Genomic DNA, 20,300 nt, shown 5'->3' with positions numbered 1-20,300 from the left:
ACCAACCCTCGGCAAGTGTCGAAGATCATTCCCAAGAAGGAAATCCTCTGAGCTGGCACAAGCGATGACATCTTCGCATTGACCAACCACCCTAAGCGGGCAAGAGTATCTAGCGTGATGTTGACATTTTCCCTGCATGCCCGTTTTGAAGGGCCCTTGACCAAGAGGTCGTCCAAGTAAGGCAAGATGACTATGCCTCGAGAATGCAGTAGGGCCATGACAACTGCCATAACCTTTGTGAACATTCTGGGAGCCGTGGCTAGCCCGAAGGAGGCAAAATGTAGAAACCTTTGATGAGGAGGAAAAAAATGGGAATATGCAGATATGTGTTCCGGATGTCGATCGAGGCCGAGTATTCTCCCTGCTTCATGGCCGATATGACTGAACGGAGAGACTCCATCTGGAAAGGTCTGATCCTGATGAATTTGTTCAGAAGCTTCAGGTCCAAAACCGGTCTGACAGGTCCGTCCTTTTTGGGAACCGCAAACAGTTTGGAATAAAAACCCTGAGCCCTTTCGTGCTCTGGCACGGGAACAATGACCCCGTTGTGCTGGAGCGATTCGATGGCTCCTAACAGAGCCCTTGCCTGGGTATTCACCCTGGGAAGACGAGAAAGAAAAAAAAACGTCTTGGAGGGCATCTGACAAATTCTATTTTGTAACCTGAGGCCACCAACTCATTTACCCATGTGTCGCATGCGACACTGAACCAGTCGTGGTGAAATCAGAGTAGTCTGCCGCCCACCTTGCTGGTGTCGTCTGGTAAACGCCTCGAGTCCTTTGGGATGTGGCTCCCCTTGATCTGGGCTGCTGAGCACGCATTCTCCCCAATGGGTTGGTTCTATATGAGACCTGCCGCTGCCTATCCTGGTTGGGGCGGCTTGAAGCGGCGGAATTAGCCGCTGTGGTCCCCCCGGCGTTGCGAAAGGCCCGAAAACGTGCCTGAAACGGGTGGCGAAAAGGCGGTTTGACCTTTTGTTGAGGGAGAAAACCGCTCTTTCCTCCTGTTGAGTCAGAGATAAGTTGATCTAACTTCTCCCCAAATAGCCGGCCATACTGATAAGGCAGGGAAGTTAAGGACTTCTTTGAAGTAGAATCGGCCCGCCATATCCTTAACCATAGAGCTCTTCTGATAGAAATTGCGTTAGCGGAAGCAAGTGCCGCGCAATTGGCGTCATCCAAAGATGCATTGATTACGTAGTCTCCGGCCATCGCGATCTGACTCGATCTCCGATATCTCTGCAGGTAGATCTTGCTCCTGCACGATTCTGACCATGAAATCATGGCCTTGGCTACCCAAGTTGCTGCGAACGAGGGAGAGAGCGCTGATCCTGACGCCTCATATACTGAGCGAGCCAAGCTCCCTATGAGGCGATCCGTGGGATCCTTAATAGAAGAACCACTAGGTATGGACAACAGGGTTTTAGTGGCTAGGCGCGAAACCGGTGGATCCACCATCGGAGATTCCGTCCATTTTTTATGGAGGTCCAGGGCAAAGGGATACCTTGCTTCGAGCGCCTTTTGACCCGAGAAACGCCTGTCTGGTCGTTCCCGGTGTCGCTGCACTATGTCCTCAAACTCAGGGTGAGTGGCAAAAACTTGGTGCGGCAGCTTCACTCGCTTAAACACCACCTTATGCCACGTAGCTACTGAGGGATCATCCTCAATCCCCAAGGTCTGATTGACGGCTTCTATGAGGCTGTCCACTGTTTCATGTGACCCTGGAGCATCCGGGTCAAGGGGCTCGTCTGAGTCGAAATCTGAGGTCTGCTCGCTATCAACCACTGGTGACGGGGAGCGAGAAGCAGAACTTACGGATGCCAACGTACCGGATGGACTGGGCGACACCGTGTGTTCTTTTCCCCCGGGTCTGCCTGGAATGAGAGCGGCCCCTGCAGGCCGAAGGCTCTTGTGAGGTGGAGGTTTCCTCTAAGGCCAGCGAGTCACTGTCCCTGCCCCTATCTGGGGCCCGAAGGGACTCGATTGCCCTCGTAAGCGACGCCATGGACTGTGATAGTGATAGGGCCCACTCTGGGGGGTTCGGGACCTCGGTCGCGGTCACAGGGGAGGGCTCCTGGGCGCGTTTAGACTCGCAGGCCTCGCATAATAGCTTGCTCTGCGCCCGCGGAAACGCAGCCCTACAAGAGATGCATGCAGCGTAAAAAAAGTGTCGTCTTGGCTTTTTTCGCTGCTGGGGAGGGGGAGGAGGTAGCACCTAGCACCTCGTTTTCCCTGTAGTGTGGCCTCTCGGGCAGCACTTACCCCAGTCCTGTGCCCCCACGTGTCCTGGACGCCTCTTCACATCAAAATCACGCGCCACAGCTGTGGGGCGGGCCTGCCAGAATATGGACCGCTCCAGGGGCGGTACTTCCAGCTCTGCAGCCTAGCCGCGCTCTGAAGCCGGGGACTAAATTTATTCACCGCCGCCCGGGCCTGAGGAGCGGGCAGCCGGAAGTGATGCGCGGCCCGGAGGCGGGGCTTCCGGCCGCGTCCCAGCTCTGGCTAAAGCCGCGGCCTCAATTACCCACTGCCCACATGGTGCTGAAAAATGGCGCTACTTACTGGCGCGGGCTGCTGCAGCACCGTGCCCGCCAGCTAAGGGCTCCAGCCCTGGATCTTCGCCGCAGGAGCCCTCCCAGGCCATCCTCCTCTGATGATCCTCTTCAGCTTCCTGAGCTCAGGTATGTGAGGGGGGCCTCGAACAATAGGACGGTGCAGGCACCCTAGTTCCATCTAATCCCCTCAGGGGGTGAGGAGAGGGACCGTCCGCCACCTTGCAGCACCGCAGTAGTCTAAGCATTGGTGGAGCAGTGGAGGCCGCATGGACTAGTCTTGTGCCTCTGTACAGCCCATGGTTTCATTACCTAGGGGTGGTCAGGGCTAAGTCGGGCATCGTGTCCCACGTCGCGGGAGAGGATACGTGGAGGCGACACTCGCACGTGCTCACCCGTTGTTGGTTTGGGGAAATCGGACCCTTTCAATAGGATCCGTTGCCCCTGTCTCATCTTCATGGAAAAAATAAAAAAGTCTGGGAAAAAAGACCAGACATGTCCCTCGTTGCGGGAGAGGATACGAGGAGGCGATACTCGCACGTGCTCGCCCGTTGTTGGTTTAGGGAAATCGGACCCTTTCAATAGGATCCGTTCCCCTGTCTAATCTTCATGGGAAAAAAAAAAGAAAAAAGTCTGGAGAAAAAATAACAGACGTGTGCCTCCATGGACACTAAGCAAAAAACTGATTTCCGCCCGCAATGGGGGAGAGGGTGTATACGGCGGAGGAGGAGTTAACCTCTTTTTTTTACTTAGTGTCAGCCTCCAAGCGGCAGAAGCATACACCCACAGTATCTGTGTCCCCCAATGAGGCAAAAGAGAAAAAGAGGGCTAACTTGGCTAGTAAGTGTCAGAGGCACACGAGATGCCGGGCAATGGATTTCTGGCACATAAATGACTATCGTCACGATCCGGCTACCACACAGGACTCAAATAGACGTAGGTGTAGCAGCTTAGTTTGCATCTTTTTGCTCATCTCTGTTAACCCCTTCCTCCTTGTGGGTGGCATTAAGACCATAAGTGTGACTCACCATCTTGGAAGACGCGTTCCACATTAAGTCCATAGGTGGCGCAGGTTTCATAATAAGTGCATCGCTTGAGGTCATTGGAAAGCTTTCGTGCACGGGAATCGTCTATCACCCGGGGGTTACTGCCGCTGATGGCATCTGTATGAACGACAAGCAATCTAGTTACTGTTGGATGAATATTAGTTTTGAATTCGAGTTTTTGAATACGAGTCATTTTAAACGAGAGAAAACATTTTTTGTAAAAACTTTGTGAACCGGTCTTGTATAATTCTCTATTCACCAACAGAAAATCGCTGCCCACTAGCTTACTGCTATATTGCTGGTGGCACAGTAATTTACGGACGTCTCATAAAACAGCTCCTCAATCCAACCATCTCCTTACAGATATGAAAACGCAAAGTGACTGTAGCTTCAACGTCCTTTTTCCTAAAAAGTTCTATGCAAACTGCATTGTCCTGACATGTAAATAATTGATCTACAAAAACAGGAATAAAATAAAGCAGAAATAGGGAATGTGGTTGTTTCTTTGGGGTTTAAAACACACAGAGTAAGCTTTAGATCTGCGGCTGCACCCTGTGCGCTTCTGGCGTTTCCTACATCCTGCGACGTCATGACAATGCGAGAGGCTTAGCCGCTAATCCTGAAGGGACATCATGACGTTTGCCATGCTTATGATGTCACAAGCCTAAAAAACAGCAGAGGAGCATAGGATGACAGCGGTAGAAGTGCAGACTTCCCTGGTCCGGCTGCATCAGAGGACTGACAGCCAGACAAGTGCAACGCAAATCTTTTTTCTAAACTTTAATTACTGACGCAAACCAATACCTTATTGTGTGTTTGTATCCATTTAACTTATTTCATATTGATCCCAGGTTACGCCCTGCATTATAACTCAGAGCTGCATTAACAATTATACAGGTCATCAATGGAAATGACCAACAACGTTGTGTTGTCAGCCGAGCCTCTCTATGCCCTGTATGCTACCTGCATAAATGTCTGATATCAGTGGGTGCCCCCTCTGTCATCCATGCTGAACTCATTATTATTCCAAAATATATAATGTAACATGTGAGATACAGCAGTGATCACAGCAAACTGAAGCAGGATAAACTTTTGTTTAAAGGTGCCCATAAAAGACCTTTTGGTATTGGTGGACCCTCGTGAGAATCTAAAGCTTGGCATAAATAATACAGGCGCAGCCATGAACTTTTTAGGACACCAGACATTTCTCTCAACTTCAGTTTTGTTTGGAGAAGAGAAGGCTAAACCCCTGACTAGTGATGAGCGAACGTGCTGGGATAAGGTGTTATCTGCCCATGCTCGGGTGCTACCAGAGTGTTTTCATCGAGATCGAATAATATGTTAGAATCCCCACGCCTGCATGTTTCGCGGCTGTTTGACAGCGGCAACACATGCAGGGATTACCAGTTTATTAGGAACAGCCGCAAGACAGGTAAGCTCGCGGACTCGATCATATTATTCAAGCACGCCAAAGACACTCAGTTAGCACCTGAGCATGGGTGGAAAACACCTTATCTTAGCACGACTGCTCCTCACTAGCACTGATCTATCCTCTGGCAGCAGCTTATCTCTGGAGAATTTAAAGGATCTGATATGTTAAAGGGGTTGTCAAAAGCTGGACAACTTATTAATAACTGGTAGGGTGTCCCAGATACACAGGTCTCAGCTCCCTAACAGGCACTATTCCAGCAACATTAATGCATTCTCTCAAAGTAGCCACGTCATATTTTGCATGACAGCCACTATCTTTGGGACACACTGCCCCAACATTGCTGAAATGGCACCAGTCCAGGATTTGAGTATTTTTTTTAATTACTTTATCTGGGGCACTTCCAGGCCCGGATTGGTAATATGCCCAACCGGGCATTTTCCCGCTGAGGCCGCTGTCATGTGGGCCGCAGACGGCAGCGCCCACTCATATGGCCACTTGCCAGCTGATGCGGCCACTGGCCTGGCTGCTGTTCCTGCCGCCGGCCCTCTGCGTGCGCGGCGGTTATAGTTTCCAACCCTCCTGGGATTTTTCTGTCCCGCACTGCAGGGAGATAAGCCGCCACGCCCCCCCCCCACGCACCCCATCCTCGCCCTAGCATGAGACCTCCTCCCCCCCACCGCAGCCACTCACAGCGTCACTTGGCTGCTCTCTTCTCTGTACACAGGACCTGTGATGAGGGAACAGGAGGGGAGTCGTCAGGGGGTCACATGATCAGGAGCCTTTGTCCAGACCCCTGATCATGTGACCCCTGACTCCGCCCTTCCTGTGACCTCATCACAGGTCCTGTGCCCTGCCTCTTGGTGTCTGCAGGACTCTGCTGTGCTGGTTGTCATGGTGCTGGATGAGGGAAGTATGTGTGGGGTCAGGAGGGGTTTACAGGGTAGATGTAGCAGAGCTGTGTGTGCATGAGGTGTACGGAACGGAGCTGTGTGTGTACGAGGTGTACGGAGCGGAGCAGTGTGTGTACGAGGTGTACAGAGCGTAGCCGTGTGTGTACGAGGTGTACGGAGCAGAGCCCCGTGTACGAGGTGTACAGAGCGGAGCCGCGCATGTACGAGGTGTACGGAGAGGAGCCATGTGTGTACGAGGTGTACGGAGCGGATCCGTGTGTACGGAGCAGAGCCGCTCATGTACGAGGTGTACGGAGCGGAGCTGTGTGTACGAGGTGTAAGAAGCGGAGCTGTGTGTACGAGGTGTACGAAGCGGAGCTGTGTGTACGAGGTGTACGAAGCGGAGCTGTGTGTATGAGGTGTACGGACCGGAGCCGTGTGTATGAGGTGTACGGACCGGAGCCGTGTGTACTTGGTGTACGGAGCGGAGCTCGTGTCTATGGGGTATATGGAGCGGAGCCATGTGTGTACGGAATGTACGGAGCGGAGTCATATGTGTACGGGATGTACGGAGCGGAGCCAAGTGTGTATGAAGCATACAAAGCGGGCTTTTCCCACGGACACAGGAGTACACGGTGGAGCCCCGAGGAGCATTTTAAAACTCACACATGATGTTGCACCAGAAGTGATGTGCTGGAAGCTGACCGGAAATTAGATAATTTCTAGAAACTAGAAATGCTTCCGATCCATCACCATGTCCTCCTCCGACAGCGCAGACAGCAGGATCTCCTTGGAATCGGGGATGCCGGCCATGTGAGCGGATCATGATATGTCCTGCATCGGGAGGCTCAGGTGGGCACTACAATGGGAGCCGGGCTGCTATAGTATCTTTATAGAATCTTTCTTTATTTATTTCTTTTTCTTTCTTTCTCTGTTCTTTCTTTCTCATTCTCTGTTCTGTCTTTCCCTCATTTTCTCTCTCTGTTCTTTCTTTCTTTCTCTCTCTAATCTTTCTTTTTTCTTTCTTTTCCCTCTTTTTTTTTTTCTTTCCTCTCTTTCTTTCTCTGTTCTTTCTTTTCTTTACTTCTTTCTCTCTCTGTCTCTCTGTTCTTTCTTCTCTCTCTCCCTGTTCTTTCTCTCTCTCCTTTCTTTCTGTTTTCTTTTTTCTCTCTCGGTTTTCTCTCTTCCTTAGTGCCAGTCAGTGTGCCCATAATGCCAGCCACTGTGCCCTCAGTACCAGTCAGTGTGATCAGCAGGGCTAAATGGGTGCGACTTGTTGCGAAATGGATGTGGCCGGGGCGTGGCCTAAAATTTGCAGCGGCCGCAGTCTTTGTCCCTCTTTCCCTTCTTCAAATCTTGGGAGGTATGATAGGGGCGGCTATGACCAGGGGGTCTGGTTGGCCAATGGACAGCAGTTCTGCCAGGAATTCTGTCACCGTGCGTACAAAAGGGGACAGAGCTTTGGGAGGAGTACTGTACCTAAAAGCAATAAATAGGACTGAGCTGAAATACTGGGCACAGCTCTGACTACATGTCATATAATCGTGTTAATCTCCTCTCACTTCTTGTAACCTACAAGTGTACAAAGATATTATATAGTCACTATGTGACTAGTGGGCCTGTGTAACTTCAAATGCCAGGGCTGAATTTTAGTCCCAGTCCGGCCCAGGGCACTTCAGTGGTTTTCCAGTGTTGGACTGCCCCTTTTAAAAGCTGTATGTGCAACTGTGGACAGTTAGCTGTGTTGCCAGTAGATGGCAGTGTTTTCCTTCTCTTTCCAACATTAGCACGCTGCGGATTCATCCAATCAGCAACAAAAGATGGAGGCTATCATCTCCACTCACCCTGAGTCCCCACAAGCACCAGGGGGATTTCATTGGTGTTGCGGTAGTTGGCCAGGCGGCTGTAGTAGTGATAGACAGTCTGGAAACTGATCTCATCCTCCAAGCTAAAGACAAAGATTACAGCATCCACCCACATTGCAAACTGAAGGGGAAGAAAAACAAAACAGACATGAGAAGGACTGAAAAAAAAAATCAGTAGAACAAAGACCGATGTACAATGAGTGAGCAGATCGATTCATGAAGATCGGAAGTATCAGAATGCAGATTCTCCTTACTTGTGCTTCTGGGGGTCCTCCCTCATCCCGGATTAGCAGGAGGTAGCTCTGACCATCCACCACTATCTCCTTCTTGAACCGGCCACCTGTCACAGATATGGGAGTTAATAAGGAGCATAAGACCGCCGAGGGAAGGACGTGTATGGGACAGACAATAGGTACATGTTGGCACATTGCTTGTAAGAGACTGTGGGTACAAAGGCCATTAGGAGACCACCATTACAATGAATCGCTGGGACGGCATTAGTAAAGAATTATTCCAGTTGCATTGCTCGTCCACTCTGAGGTTAACCCATTTCTGTACTCATTTGAAGACCCTTGGTATCCCGCTACAAAGTCTTTACAAGCAACATCCAGGTGTTAGTAGCCAATGTACATGGTGACTTAACATAGCCAAATCCCAGTACGTAAAGGCAGAGCTGCAAACAACCAGAAATCTACAGATAGACTGGCGATTTATGGAGGCCGGGTGTCTGCAGTCCTGCCCCCCGTACGCGTGGCATATACAACACATGGCACAGCACAAGATGGAAGAGGTAAAATCATAACAGCACCACAGGACAATGCACAAAATATCGATGTAAGGGAAGATGGGACACTGAAGTGCAACGTAACTACAGAGTGCCAGCCTTCTGTCAACTGGATGAGGAGAATCAAAATCCCCCATATTAGATGTTGCTACAAGTAACGAGAGACAGAAAAATACTACTCTTACATCAGAACACTAGGAATCACTAAAGTTTGCAAACATCGTTGCTGGACCACTTGCTCCATGTTTAAGGAGACTCCCAAGACTTCACAGAAACGCTTCACCCTGTTAATCAACTCCGTCCATCAGTGATTTTAATAACGGCAGCTCCATAAAGATAAAAGAAATGGACGAGTAATATTCACTTGAAGCTGAAAAACCTGGTAAAGCCGTATGTAGGGACGCCACTCAGACTACAAGAAACGCGATCTACCTCTCCATGGGCGCGGAGGATCGTTGCTGTCATTTCCTTCCCCAGAATAATACAATAACAAGTGGCTGCGCAGAGCTGTGTCCTATTTCACACTGCACTCAGCACCACTAAATATATGATCTCCCAGGAGCGTGAACAAATCAATACCTCGTCCATGATTATTACCCGGCCAAGACTCCTTCATAGTGGAGTCAAAGCGGAAAAGACCATAAAGCCACCGCTGACACATCCCGGCAGAGCAGCGGCTCAACTGTGAAGGGAAGATCTCTGAGGATGCAAATAGGAATAACCTGAAGAATAATTCCAAATGTTACAAAAATGGCCAAAGTAATAACCTGAAGAATAATCTCAAACATTACAAAAATGGCCAAAAATATAACCTGAAGAATAATCCAAAATGTTACAAAAATGGCCAAAATAATAACCTGAAGAATAATCTCAAACATTACAAAAATGGCCAAAATAATAACCTGAAGAATAATCTCAAACATTACAAAAATGGCCAAAATAATAACCTGAAGAATAATCTCAAACATTACAAAAATGGCCAAAGTAATAATCTGAAGAATAATCTCAAACATTATAAAAAAATGGCCAAAGTAATAACCTGAAGACTAATCCAAAATGTTACAAAAATGGCCAAAGTAATAACCTGAAGAATAATCTCAAAATTACAAAAATGGCCAAAATAATAACCTGAAGAATAATCCAAAATGTTACAAAAACGGCCAAAGTAATAACCTGAAGAATAATCTCAAGCATTACAAAAATGGCCAATGTAATAATCTGAAAAATAATCCCAAATGTTACAAAAATGGCCAAACGAAATATATCCTGGAGGACATTTGGTCTTTATTCAAAATTAGGTCATGTAGATGGAGATGGCCACCCCGTCTCTTTGTGGTTAACTGACCCTTTTCTCTGAAAAGTGATGTTTGTGACTTGGCGGTACAAAGCAGGGTCTAAGATGAAGATAATACCGCCTGCCATGCTCTACTTTCCTAATACAATCTGTTACAGCTCGGTCAGTAAGCATGTCTTTGAGGCCATTGACTGCAGGGTCGGGGAGTGTCTCATCCATAGACGCAAGTCAATAAGTTACATGCGGACCTCTGTACCCAATCCATCTACCCCGAGCATTGAGACTATATACTGTACATACATAAGTGCTGTCATAAGCTGAATACTAACTAGCAGTTAACAGTCTTGTTTTCAACTCCCTTCTTAAATCCCTTTGTGTTTCTTGATAATCCCCAGAACAGATTAAAAGGGCTCTAAGAACAATAAATACAGTATTTGATGTATTTTCCAAAAAATATTATGCAGCATTAAAAGGATCAACTACAATGTGCTTCAAAGGGACTGGAAATATGTATCCTGGATTATTCACCCATGAGGTTAGAAATAAAAAATACTCCAACTGCCCCTCCAGTTAGGAACCAGCCCCATTATCAGGGCTAAAAAACTTTTCTGGTAAAACTACATGTGTTTGTTTATGAACTAAGTTTTAATCAAACCAACAAGCTCTACAATAGAAGGGAAATGCACCTTCTTTCTGTAGAATTTGTAAATGCTAAGGAGAAACTCCAAAGGCAGTGGAAATGTGAGAGAAATGTACAGAAATTAAAAAAGGATGAGGTGGTATCTTTATGTCATAGGTAGAGGTAAAATAGCCGCATTGGAGGAGTCACTGGCAGAGCATTAATATGGAGGCAACCAAAGGACAAGAGGGTGAAAGAGAAAAAGGGCAGGCCTCAAACACACAAGATTAAAGTCAGCCTATTCATTTAATGTGTATGGGTCCTCCAGGGAGAGAAAGATCAGGCACTTATAATCAAACCTTTTGTTCTCAAGGGAAATAAGTTGCAGCCAGTGCTGTCTGGCAGAGGATTTCTCTCCTTTCCTTACTGAAAACACATGAACGATTGATCAAATCAACGATTCATGTGTGGATGGGTGCAAAAGAGACAGCGGCTGACAGCGATCTCATGTATATGGGTACCTAAAAGGAGTTGTTCACTACTTCAACAAAATTTACAGAGGGTAGGAAGTATTTTAGGGGAATGAAAGAACGAATACTAATCACTGGAATCCCACCTGCTACAGCACTAACACTTCTGGTCCTGGTGGAGTCCAACATGCTGCCCACTGAGATTACTGATGGGTACAGGGTCATGTTACTGGTGTTCAGGGCACTTTATTACGATTTGCTTATATATCTATTTACAGACACCATCATCACTGTCGCCAATGGGGCTCACAATGTAAATTCCATATCAGTATGTATTTGGAGTGTGGGAGAAAATAGAAGGACCCGGAGGAAACCCACGCAAACATGGGGAGAGCATACAACCTCCTTCCAGAGATTGTCCTTGTTGGGATTTGACCCAGGACCCTAGTACTGCAAAGCAACACCGAGCCACTCTAATGATCACTTCCATTCCTGGCGGAGATCATGGGGTAGCAGTGCTAGATCGGGGGTGAGGGGAATTCTGATGGTTAGTACTTAGTTCTCTTTCTTTAAAAATGCTCTCAACCTTCTGTAAAGTTTCCAAAACTAGCAGTCATAGCGTTGGCCCGTATCATTGGCCATGAGAGTGGTCTGTAGCTGCTGGATGGAAGAAGGAGAATTGCCTCCTACTTGACAGCATCTGCAGCTCTTCCTTTCATTAGTTGGCCAGCAGTGACATCAATGTGCCAGGCTAACTAATAAAAAAAAAAAAAAAGCTGAGGATGCCATCAGGCAAAAGACGGTTCTCTCGCTTCCGTCCAGCGACAGATGGACTGGAACATGCAAATCAATATGCACCAAATTAAAGTAGTGGAAAATACCTTTAAGAGCAGGAAAAGTAGAAACTAAGGGGATGGGTAAATGAAACAACAATAATAGATAATGAAGTGAATGGAAGAAAATAAAAGCCTTTGTCTAAGATTTAAAGTGAATCAGTGTGTTGGCGAGACACGGGGCGTTTCAAGTGCATCGTTGGCGAGACACGGGGCGTTTCAAGTGCATCGTTGGCGAGACACGGGGCGTTTCAAGTGCATCCTTGGCGAGACACGGGGCGTTTCAAGTGCATCCTTGGCGAGACACGGGGCGTTTCAAGTGCATCCTTGGCGAGACACGGGGCGTTTCAAGTGCATCCTTGGCGAGACACGGGGCGTTTCAAGTGCATCCTTGGCGAGACACGGGGCGTTTCAAGTGCATCCTTGGCGAGACACGGGGCGTTTCAAGTGCATCCTTGGCGAGACACGGGGCGTTTCAAGTGCATCCTTGGCGAGACACGGGGCGTTTCAAGTGCATCGTTGGCGAGACACGGGGCGTTTCAAGTGCATGGTTGGTGAGACACGGGGCGTTTCAAGTGCATCGTTGGCAAGACACGGGGGGCTTCAAGTGCATTGTTGGCAAGACAAGGGGCGTTTCAAGTGCATCACTGGTGAGAGATGGGGCGTTTGTGGTGTTTCACTGGCGAGATATAGGGCGTTTGGAGCAATTCCCAAAGACACTAAGTAACAGACAAATAATGCAACTACATGACACAGAATCTATCAGGCGACACCAAGTAGGGAGTGGGATGGAGGTAGCCCAAACTAGGAGATGGAGGAAACGTAAAGAGATGAAAAAACACAGAAGGAGGAGTCAACTCTACGTCAGATATCTCAGCCGCCTTTCTGTCTCCTCAGCACGTAGGGAACGAATATTTACCTGCATCCATATCTGTAAAGAACCAACGGGACAAGCAGTGAGGGAAAGAAGGAGCTTAGACAGTCAAAGACCAGCCAAGGCTACACATAATACACAAGACACTGAGGCCTAAAGTCTCCGTCGTGTCTCTCACACAAAAGGAACCAAGTATTACAGGGAGAAAAGGCCGAAAAACAGTTAAAAAGCTGTCTGCTCACAATGGTGTTATGTTTGTGGCAGGTGTGATCGGTGAACATGCTGCACACAAGTCGTGTAGCAACTACAACCTGCACCGCATATTACCCCTAGGACGCCTGGAGTTACTAAATGCTGGCGTAAATCCTCAATCGTCATAAACATGAGGACATGGCCGATCTGCAATTGTTTGTGCTGCTAATGCCATCCCCAAATCTCCTCTCAAGGAAGGGTAAATCTGCTGTTCTATTGATCCATCCATCTATCGGATGAATATTAGTATTATTACTTCTGGCTGGACATGTAATCATCACAGCCACATATGTACATAATGAAATGTCAAGGGCCATGTGCTGAGGCGGTGTGGGCTGGGGGAGAACGGCAGGCCTCTAAGGAAACGGAGGTCTCTGTTCTGTACAACATTATTGTTATACATTTATACTTATTAAAAGCACCTCACCAGTGGGTTATTTTTATTTTTTTTTTATTTTCGCGCTGGAGTGGTGCCACAAATGTATGTTCTCTGACCCTAGTATGATACTACTTACCAGCAGCCGACTTCATCGGTTATCAGCGCCGCTCGGTATTCTGCGGGTTGTGATCTGCCGGATCACTCCAGTGTGTCCAGAACACGGCTCTCAGACTCACACAGAGCCTGTGACCGTTACTGGTGTCTAAAAGATGGCGGCGCAGGACCGGAGCGGCACCAGGAAGAGCTGAAGACGGCGGATGGTAAATATTAGTTACGTGCTGGGACCTTATGTTAGTGGCACCACTCCAGAGCTAGAATTTAAAAAAAAAAAAAAAGAAAACCAAAAAAAATGCTGGAGTGGTGCTTTAAGGTCGCATTGACACATAGCATTTTCTTGGTGTTTTCTCTTTTTCTTTAACGTCTTTGGCATTAAAAAATGTGCAACAAGCTCTGGTTATGATGTTCCTGCTGGTATTTTTCCCACAGGCATCTTTACAGGACTTTATAGCATGTTACAAATGTAATGAGCTGAAAAAAATGCCAGAAAAATGCTTGAAAAAAAAAAAATAAAAAAATGAAAAACACTTGAAATTCATGGCGTTTTCGACAAGCAAAAATGCAAAAAAAAGAAAAAAAAAGATTTGTGTTAACGAAAACTTACAGTAGGCATTATTCCCACTCACTTACCTTCTGGGGACTCCTCCTGCACGTAAGTACCCGTGAGATACCGGTGAACCAATGCCGACTTTCCACTTGCTAGATTTCCCACAATGCCCTGAAAGAACAAATATTCACAAGAACATTAGCGTGTGATAATAGTCACTACAATATATCAGATCGTTTTGATCTCAAGAAGACGAGCCACGACCATCGGTGTCCGACAGCAGCTCAGTCGCCTTATACCTATACAACCAAGAACATATGCACGCTCGTCTGAGTCAAGCGTGCATATGCATGGGGGTGTCAGGAAAGAAAGGCGTCAGCCAATCAAGTGTTCATACAATAGCTATCTAATGTGTATGACAAGTCTCAGCAATGGAGGCTCTCCACATTCAATATGGCACTAAAGGTGAGATAATCAAAAAACTCCTCACCAGAAAAAAGTTGACCTTCCTACTAAAAGTTCTGGCATACAATGTCTCCTGCCAAGTAATAATCACTTAAAAAGAGCTGAGCTGCAATGCCAGACCCAGACAGAGACAAGAATGGAGATTGTTTTGGAATAACACGCAACTGAATAACACGCAACTACCCTAGACCACGTTCAGTATTTGGTCAGTATTTGTAAGCCAAAAATCAGGAGTGAGGAAAAACACAGAAGTGGGGACGTGCTTCTATTATACTTTTCCTATGATTGCTCCGCTCCTGGTTTTAGCTTATAAATACGGACGTAAAATACTGACCACATACTGAACGTGTGAATGTGCCCTTAAAATGAATGTGCACAACTTGTATTCCCCCACCCCCACTGTAAATCACGTAGATGTGAAATCTGAAGTAAACCCCCCCAAAAGTATGGACATGCTGTGAATTTCAAAATCAGCACCATATGTCATTTTCCAATTGGAATTTTTTTTTTTTACACCGTGTGAGATTTGCAGAATTTCAGCTGCAAAACTGCGACTGTAAATGCTCAAAAGTCACACACAAATTATGCTCAGTGTACATTTATCCTTAGGCTATGTTCACACAATGTGTTTTTGCTGCTTTTTTTATGCCAAGTTTAATCTGCTTACAAAAAAAGGTTTTGCTTAGTTTTTACTGTGTTTGTCAGGGTACATTTCCCCTCGTGTATAAAAAAAATCTGATTCAACTTCATCATGTTTTATCACCAAAAACGCAGCAAAGCCTGATATATGCGTTTTTTGCACTACCCATTGCTTTTAATGGGTGTAAGGCCGGTTTCACATTTGCGTTAAAGGCCGCAGCGCCGGCCTTCGCACGGCCGCCGCTAAGCCCCACCCCCTGCCACGCCTCCACCGGTAGCGCCGCCTCCGGGCGCATGACGCTGCATGCGTCCCCTATCTTTATCACTGAGGACGCAGGCCGTGCGCAGTATGCGTTTGGCGGCGCCTGCGTCCTTTTGACGGTGCGCCGAGCGCAACCAAATGGCAACAGGTTGCGTTTGGCGCTGGTCGGCGCACCGTCAAAAGGACGCAGGCGCCGCCAAAACGCATACTGCGCATGGCCTGCTTCCTCAGTGATTAAGATAGGGGACGCATGACGCATGCAGCGTCATGCGCCCGGAGGCGGAGCTACCGGTGGAGGCACGGCAGGGGCGGGGCTTTGCGGCGGCCGTGCGCAGGCCGACACTGCGGCCTTTAACGCAAATGTGAAACCGGCCTAAAACATTGAAAAAAAACGCTAAATGAAGTGCTTGCACATTGTAATGCATTATAACAGCGATCAGGCTGCTGAAAGTGAATGTCCCATAATAGGACAAAGTAAAAAGGTTTAAAAAAAAATTGTAAAAAAAATTAAATATATACCTGCAATGTTGGGGCGTTTTTGCAGCATATTTGTTTTTACTACCCATTCATATCAATGGGTGAAAAACACTGAAAGAAATGATAAGCTCCATTGTGCAAAAAAAAAACCAACAAAACATGGAAAGCACAAAATCATGATGACAAAAATATGATGCCGTGTGTGTGAAATTTCGGAAATCTCAGACTGTGCGGATAATGCAAAACAGCTAAAAATTTGCATAAAATCCTTTTTAGGATACAAAAACACCTAGTGTGAACTTCGTCTTACAGTAAGCAGCATTCTGTAGTCTCCACAATTATGGCTTGTTCCATTTCTGCCGATTAGAAAACGCAGCGTATTACAATGCCAGCAAAGCGAAGGAGATTTCTGAAATCTCATGCACACGTTGCGGATTTTTTTTCCTGAACAATTTAGTGTTTTTTTCCCAATCTGACAACTCTTTCCATTGTTTTTTTTCACCCACATGAATCAGAAAAATGCAAGCAAAAATGCATGTAAAAATGTGCATATTTCATGCAGTGGTTTTTCCTGCCAAAAAATCTGTTGCAAATCCTCAACATGTGCGCATGGTCTTACAGTCCAGGAACCACTGTCCCAATGCTGTAAGAACAAAAAATTCCCATGCCACTAGAGAACCATAAATCACAGACCGCTGCCCTAAAGAGTTACAGAAATCACTGACACACATGAGATACTCGCCCCACTATCCACTCTACTCGCTATATGTCGCACACCACATACTCACCCCACTATCCACTCTACTCGCTATATGTCGCACACCACATACTCACCCCACTATCCGCTCTACTCGCTGTATGTCGCACACGACATACTCGCCCCACTATCCGCTCTACTCGCTATATGTCGCACACGAGATACTCGCCCCACTATCCGCTCTACTCGCTATATGTCGCACACGAGATACTCGCCCCACTATGCGCTCTACTCGCTATATGTCGCACATGAGATACTCGCCCCACTATCCGCTCTACTCGCTATATGTCGCACACGAGATACTCGCCCCACTATCCGCCCTACTCGCTATATGTCGCATATGACATACTCGCCCCACTATCCGCTCTACTCGCTATATATGTCGCACACGAGATACTCGCCCCACTATCCGCTCTACTCGCTATATGTCGCACACGAGATACTCGCCCCACTATGCGCTCTACTCGCTATATGTCGCACATGAGATACTCGCCCCACTGTCCGCTCTACTCGCTATATGTCGCACACGAGATACTCGCCCCACTATCCGCCCTACTCGCTATATGGCGCACACGAGATACTCGCCCCACTATCCGCTCTACTCGCTATACGTCGCACACGAGATACTCGCCCCACTATCCGCTCTACTTGCTGTATGTCGTCCTCACATGCAGCAGCCATATTCTCAGGGATTGCTTGGACACAGTCACATAAATCCTCTCCCGAGCCTGGGAACTAAAGCTATCTCGCCATACTTTCCACAGATACACATGAATGCAATTTTTTTTTTCCTGGCTCCTGGATTAGGTGATTGGCTCAGGAATCAGGGATAATTCTCTCCAGCTTCCCAATGTAATGAAATAACCACTGTGCTTGAGCAGATGTAATTCTTTACAGATGGAGTCTCCAGAAAGAAGGCTAAACAGAATGAAAGGCTGACAATTATGGCACCACACAGCAGAGAACTCAGGCCTGGCCTATTATAGGTATGTATGAGTTTTATTATATCATAAGTGAAGCAATTCATAAAGATTAATGCTCCCAGAAATAAAACACTCCATTTACAAGAGTACCTAAATCCTGTGCCAACTTCACCCGCACAGCACTGTGCCCGGCCGGCCCAGAAGCTTTCGGTTACACTGGTAAGAATTTTTAGCATACGCAGCTCACTGTCCTGAATGCATCATTCAGCCCCCCTAAACATTGGACAATTTTTTGGTGGGAGCACCCGATCATCTAATGCTTACATGGGGGAATGTCCCGAATATGATGTGGCTGGAAAGAAGGATAAAACTCAATTGCCTGATCCCGCTGTTATCCTGGGAGATAATTTCTGACCAGATGTGTCCAAAAAAGTCTCGGGGTGCACTTACACTGGCCAATAATCATTGAGAAGACCGTTTTCCTAGAACTGCTCATTCCCGATTAACTGGCCACCACAATTTAAAAAAAAAAATACAATACTCGCCTCAACTCCTTGTTTTCCCATATAGTGACGTCATCACGCCCGAAGCACTGAGAAGTCAGACGCCGAGGAAGAATGATGGAGGAGGGATCGTCAAATGACGCTTCCTCCTCCATCATTCCTTTCAATGGTATCGGCAGGATGTTGAATGTGTGATGATGGGCAGGGGAGGCCTGGTGCCGGCACTCACAGGCCCCCATAGCAGCTGGGCGGATTGCTGCTATTGGTGGTAACCCACTCAAGTCAGGGATGGTGCCAGGTCCTTGCTAAGGGCATAACGGCCGCAGTGAAAAATTGATTTTCTTTCAATAAATGTTTATTGGCTAAATGTAATTGCCAATTAGTAACCACTTCATTTGGATCATGGGAGACTTCTGGTCTATTTAGGCTCTGCAAATATGTAAAGAAAAAAAATGAAGATTTCTCTGGAACAAGACATCAGACCGCAGATATCAAGGAATCCTTTTATACAATTTCCTATGACCTTCATGCCCATATAGATGGCTTAGGCCAGGTTCATATTGCGTTAACGCGATCTCGTTTTGCTATACCTGCTAGAGCAGATGATTCATCTGTGCTAGCGGTGACGGAGTCTCAGACACTGCATCCCACGTCTGAGGCTCCGTCACTGAATGACGGCACATCACGAGTGCATGCCGCTTTACGGCATGCGCCGCGATGCGCCCGATAATGGGGGTCGATGGCAGCGTTAATAGACTGCGTTATGCCGCAGTGTAACGCAGTCCGTCTAACGCACTGCCATAACGCAATGTGACCCCGGCCTTAGGAGGGATGATTCTACTTACTGCTTCTCTTCAAGAGGTTATTTAAGAATAGGAGATAACTTGCTGATCCTTGAGGTCCCACAGTTGAAACTCCCACCCAACCTGAGAACGGGGCTCTGGGATTACTTATCAGAACATAGTAGTGGTCAGGCAAGAGGCCCACTGCGCTATTCATTGTCTTAGGGGCTGCAGGAGATGGTAAAGTGCTGTACTTGGCTACCTACAATGCTTGAGAAGATGAGGAAAAACCCTTTAAAGCAGATGGAATTAGCTGAAAATCATCTCCTCCAACTTCCCCATAAACATACATGCACATGCTTAGCCAAATGTTTATGTTATTAGAGAGAGGAGCAAAAGCCCCTACAAGACTCCGATGTCAGTGGCCTATCTTCACCAGGAGCAAAGAAATGGTCACCTTGTCTACAAAAATACCTAATCCCTCTGTTTCTCCAGCATCTACTGTCATGGGACCGCCAGGAAATACCTTTACACATAAGCTGAATGGCTGATCCTACTGGTGTCGTTAGGTTCTGCTGTCATATGCTTGATGTGTATCGCCGCTGCAGAGGGCACTTTATACAAAATATAATAAATTGGGTACTTACCACTTTGAGCTCCGGCACAGCTCGGCTTAGTGTCCATTCCTGACTATTTACAAAGGCATCTGCAAAATAGAATACCAATCACCCATTAGGAAAGGAGAACACAGTTCATGATAATGCAGATACAAGACCTCGGTATGTATATTTTATTATATATATATATATATATATATATATATATATATATATATATATATATATATATATATATATATATATATATACACACACATATACACACACACACATACATACACACACATACAGTGGGATATACACAATATCAAACAATATCAATGAAAATATAGTATTCACATCACTCTACTGCACATACATCCCTGCAAGCACCAGAAATGTGTCAATAATGACCCTTCAGGTGCCCGAAATGCGTCCATGATTGCGGTCAGCGCGAATTTTAAAAGTTCAAGAATAAGGTGCAGGCATTATTTAATCCACTGGACAATATTTCCTTTTTGTATATGATATCAATAATCCATTAGGAGAGAACACAGTTCACTAAAACATAGATATGAGTGGTGTAGACAGTCATACATATACAAGGATACACCACACAACAGGTCATACAAGACAGCTGTATACACACAATATTAATACTCCATAGGACAGATACAAGACAGCCGTATACACACAGTATCAATACTCCATAGGACAGATACAGGACAGCCGTATATACACAGTAACAATAATCCATAGGACAGATACAAGACAGCCGTATACACACAATTTCAGTACTCCATAGGACAGCCGTATATACACAGTATCAATACTCCATAGGACAGATACAGCACAGCTGTATATACACAGTATCAATACTCCATAGGACAGCTGTATATACACAGTATCAATACTCCATAGGACAGATACAGGACAGCCG

General features: G+C 46.6%; 1 protein-coding gene across 8 annotated transcripts in view; it reads right to left on the bottom strand.

Moving 5' to 3' along the window:
* Nucleotides 1-20,300, bottom strand: part of AGAP1 (ArfGAP with GTPase domain, ankyrin repeat and PH domain 1) — a 502,402-nt gene that overhangs the window by 210,529 nt on the left and 271,573 nt on the right. For 4 of the 8 annotated variants that reach the window (XM_073577586.1, XM_073577587.1, XM_073577582.1 and 1 more), the window contains 6 exons: nt 19,409-19,467; nt 14,037-14,124; nt 12,704-12,715; nt 8,039-8,124; nt 7,764-7,905; nt 3,580-3,714 (listed from right to left, as the gene is read on the bottom strand). In XM_073577586.1, the coding sequence (XP_073433687.1) occupies nt 3,580-3,714; nt 7,764-7,905; nt 8,039-8,124; nt 12,704-12,715; nt 14,037-14,124; nt 19,409-19,467 (522 nt within the window). The remainder of the gene's footprint in view (nt 1-3,579; nt 3,715-7,763; nt 7,906-8,038; nt 8,125-12,703; nt 12,716-14,036; nt 14,125-19,408; nt 19,468-20,300) is intronic. The other 4 variants (XM_073577588.1, XM_073577589.1, XM_073577583.1 and 1 more) reach the window with 1 other exon arrangement.

This window comes from Dendrobates tinctorius, unplaced genomic scaffold (assembly GCF_039654945.1).
Source record: "Dendrobates tinctorius isolate UK_male_01 unplaced genomic scaffold, ASM3965494v1 ptg000056l, whole genome shotgun sequence".
Taxonomy (NCBI): Eukaryota; Metazoa; Chordata; class Amphibia; order Anura; family Dendrobatidae; genus Dendrobates; species Dendrobates tinctorius.
This window is presented reverse-complemented; position numbering and strand designations above follow the sequence as displayed.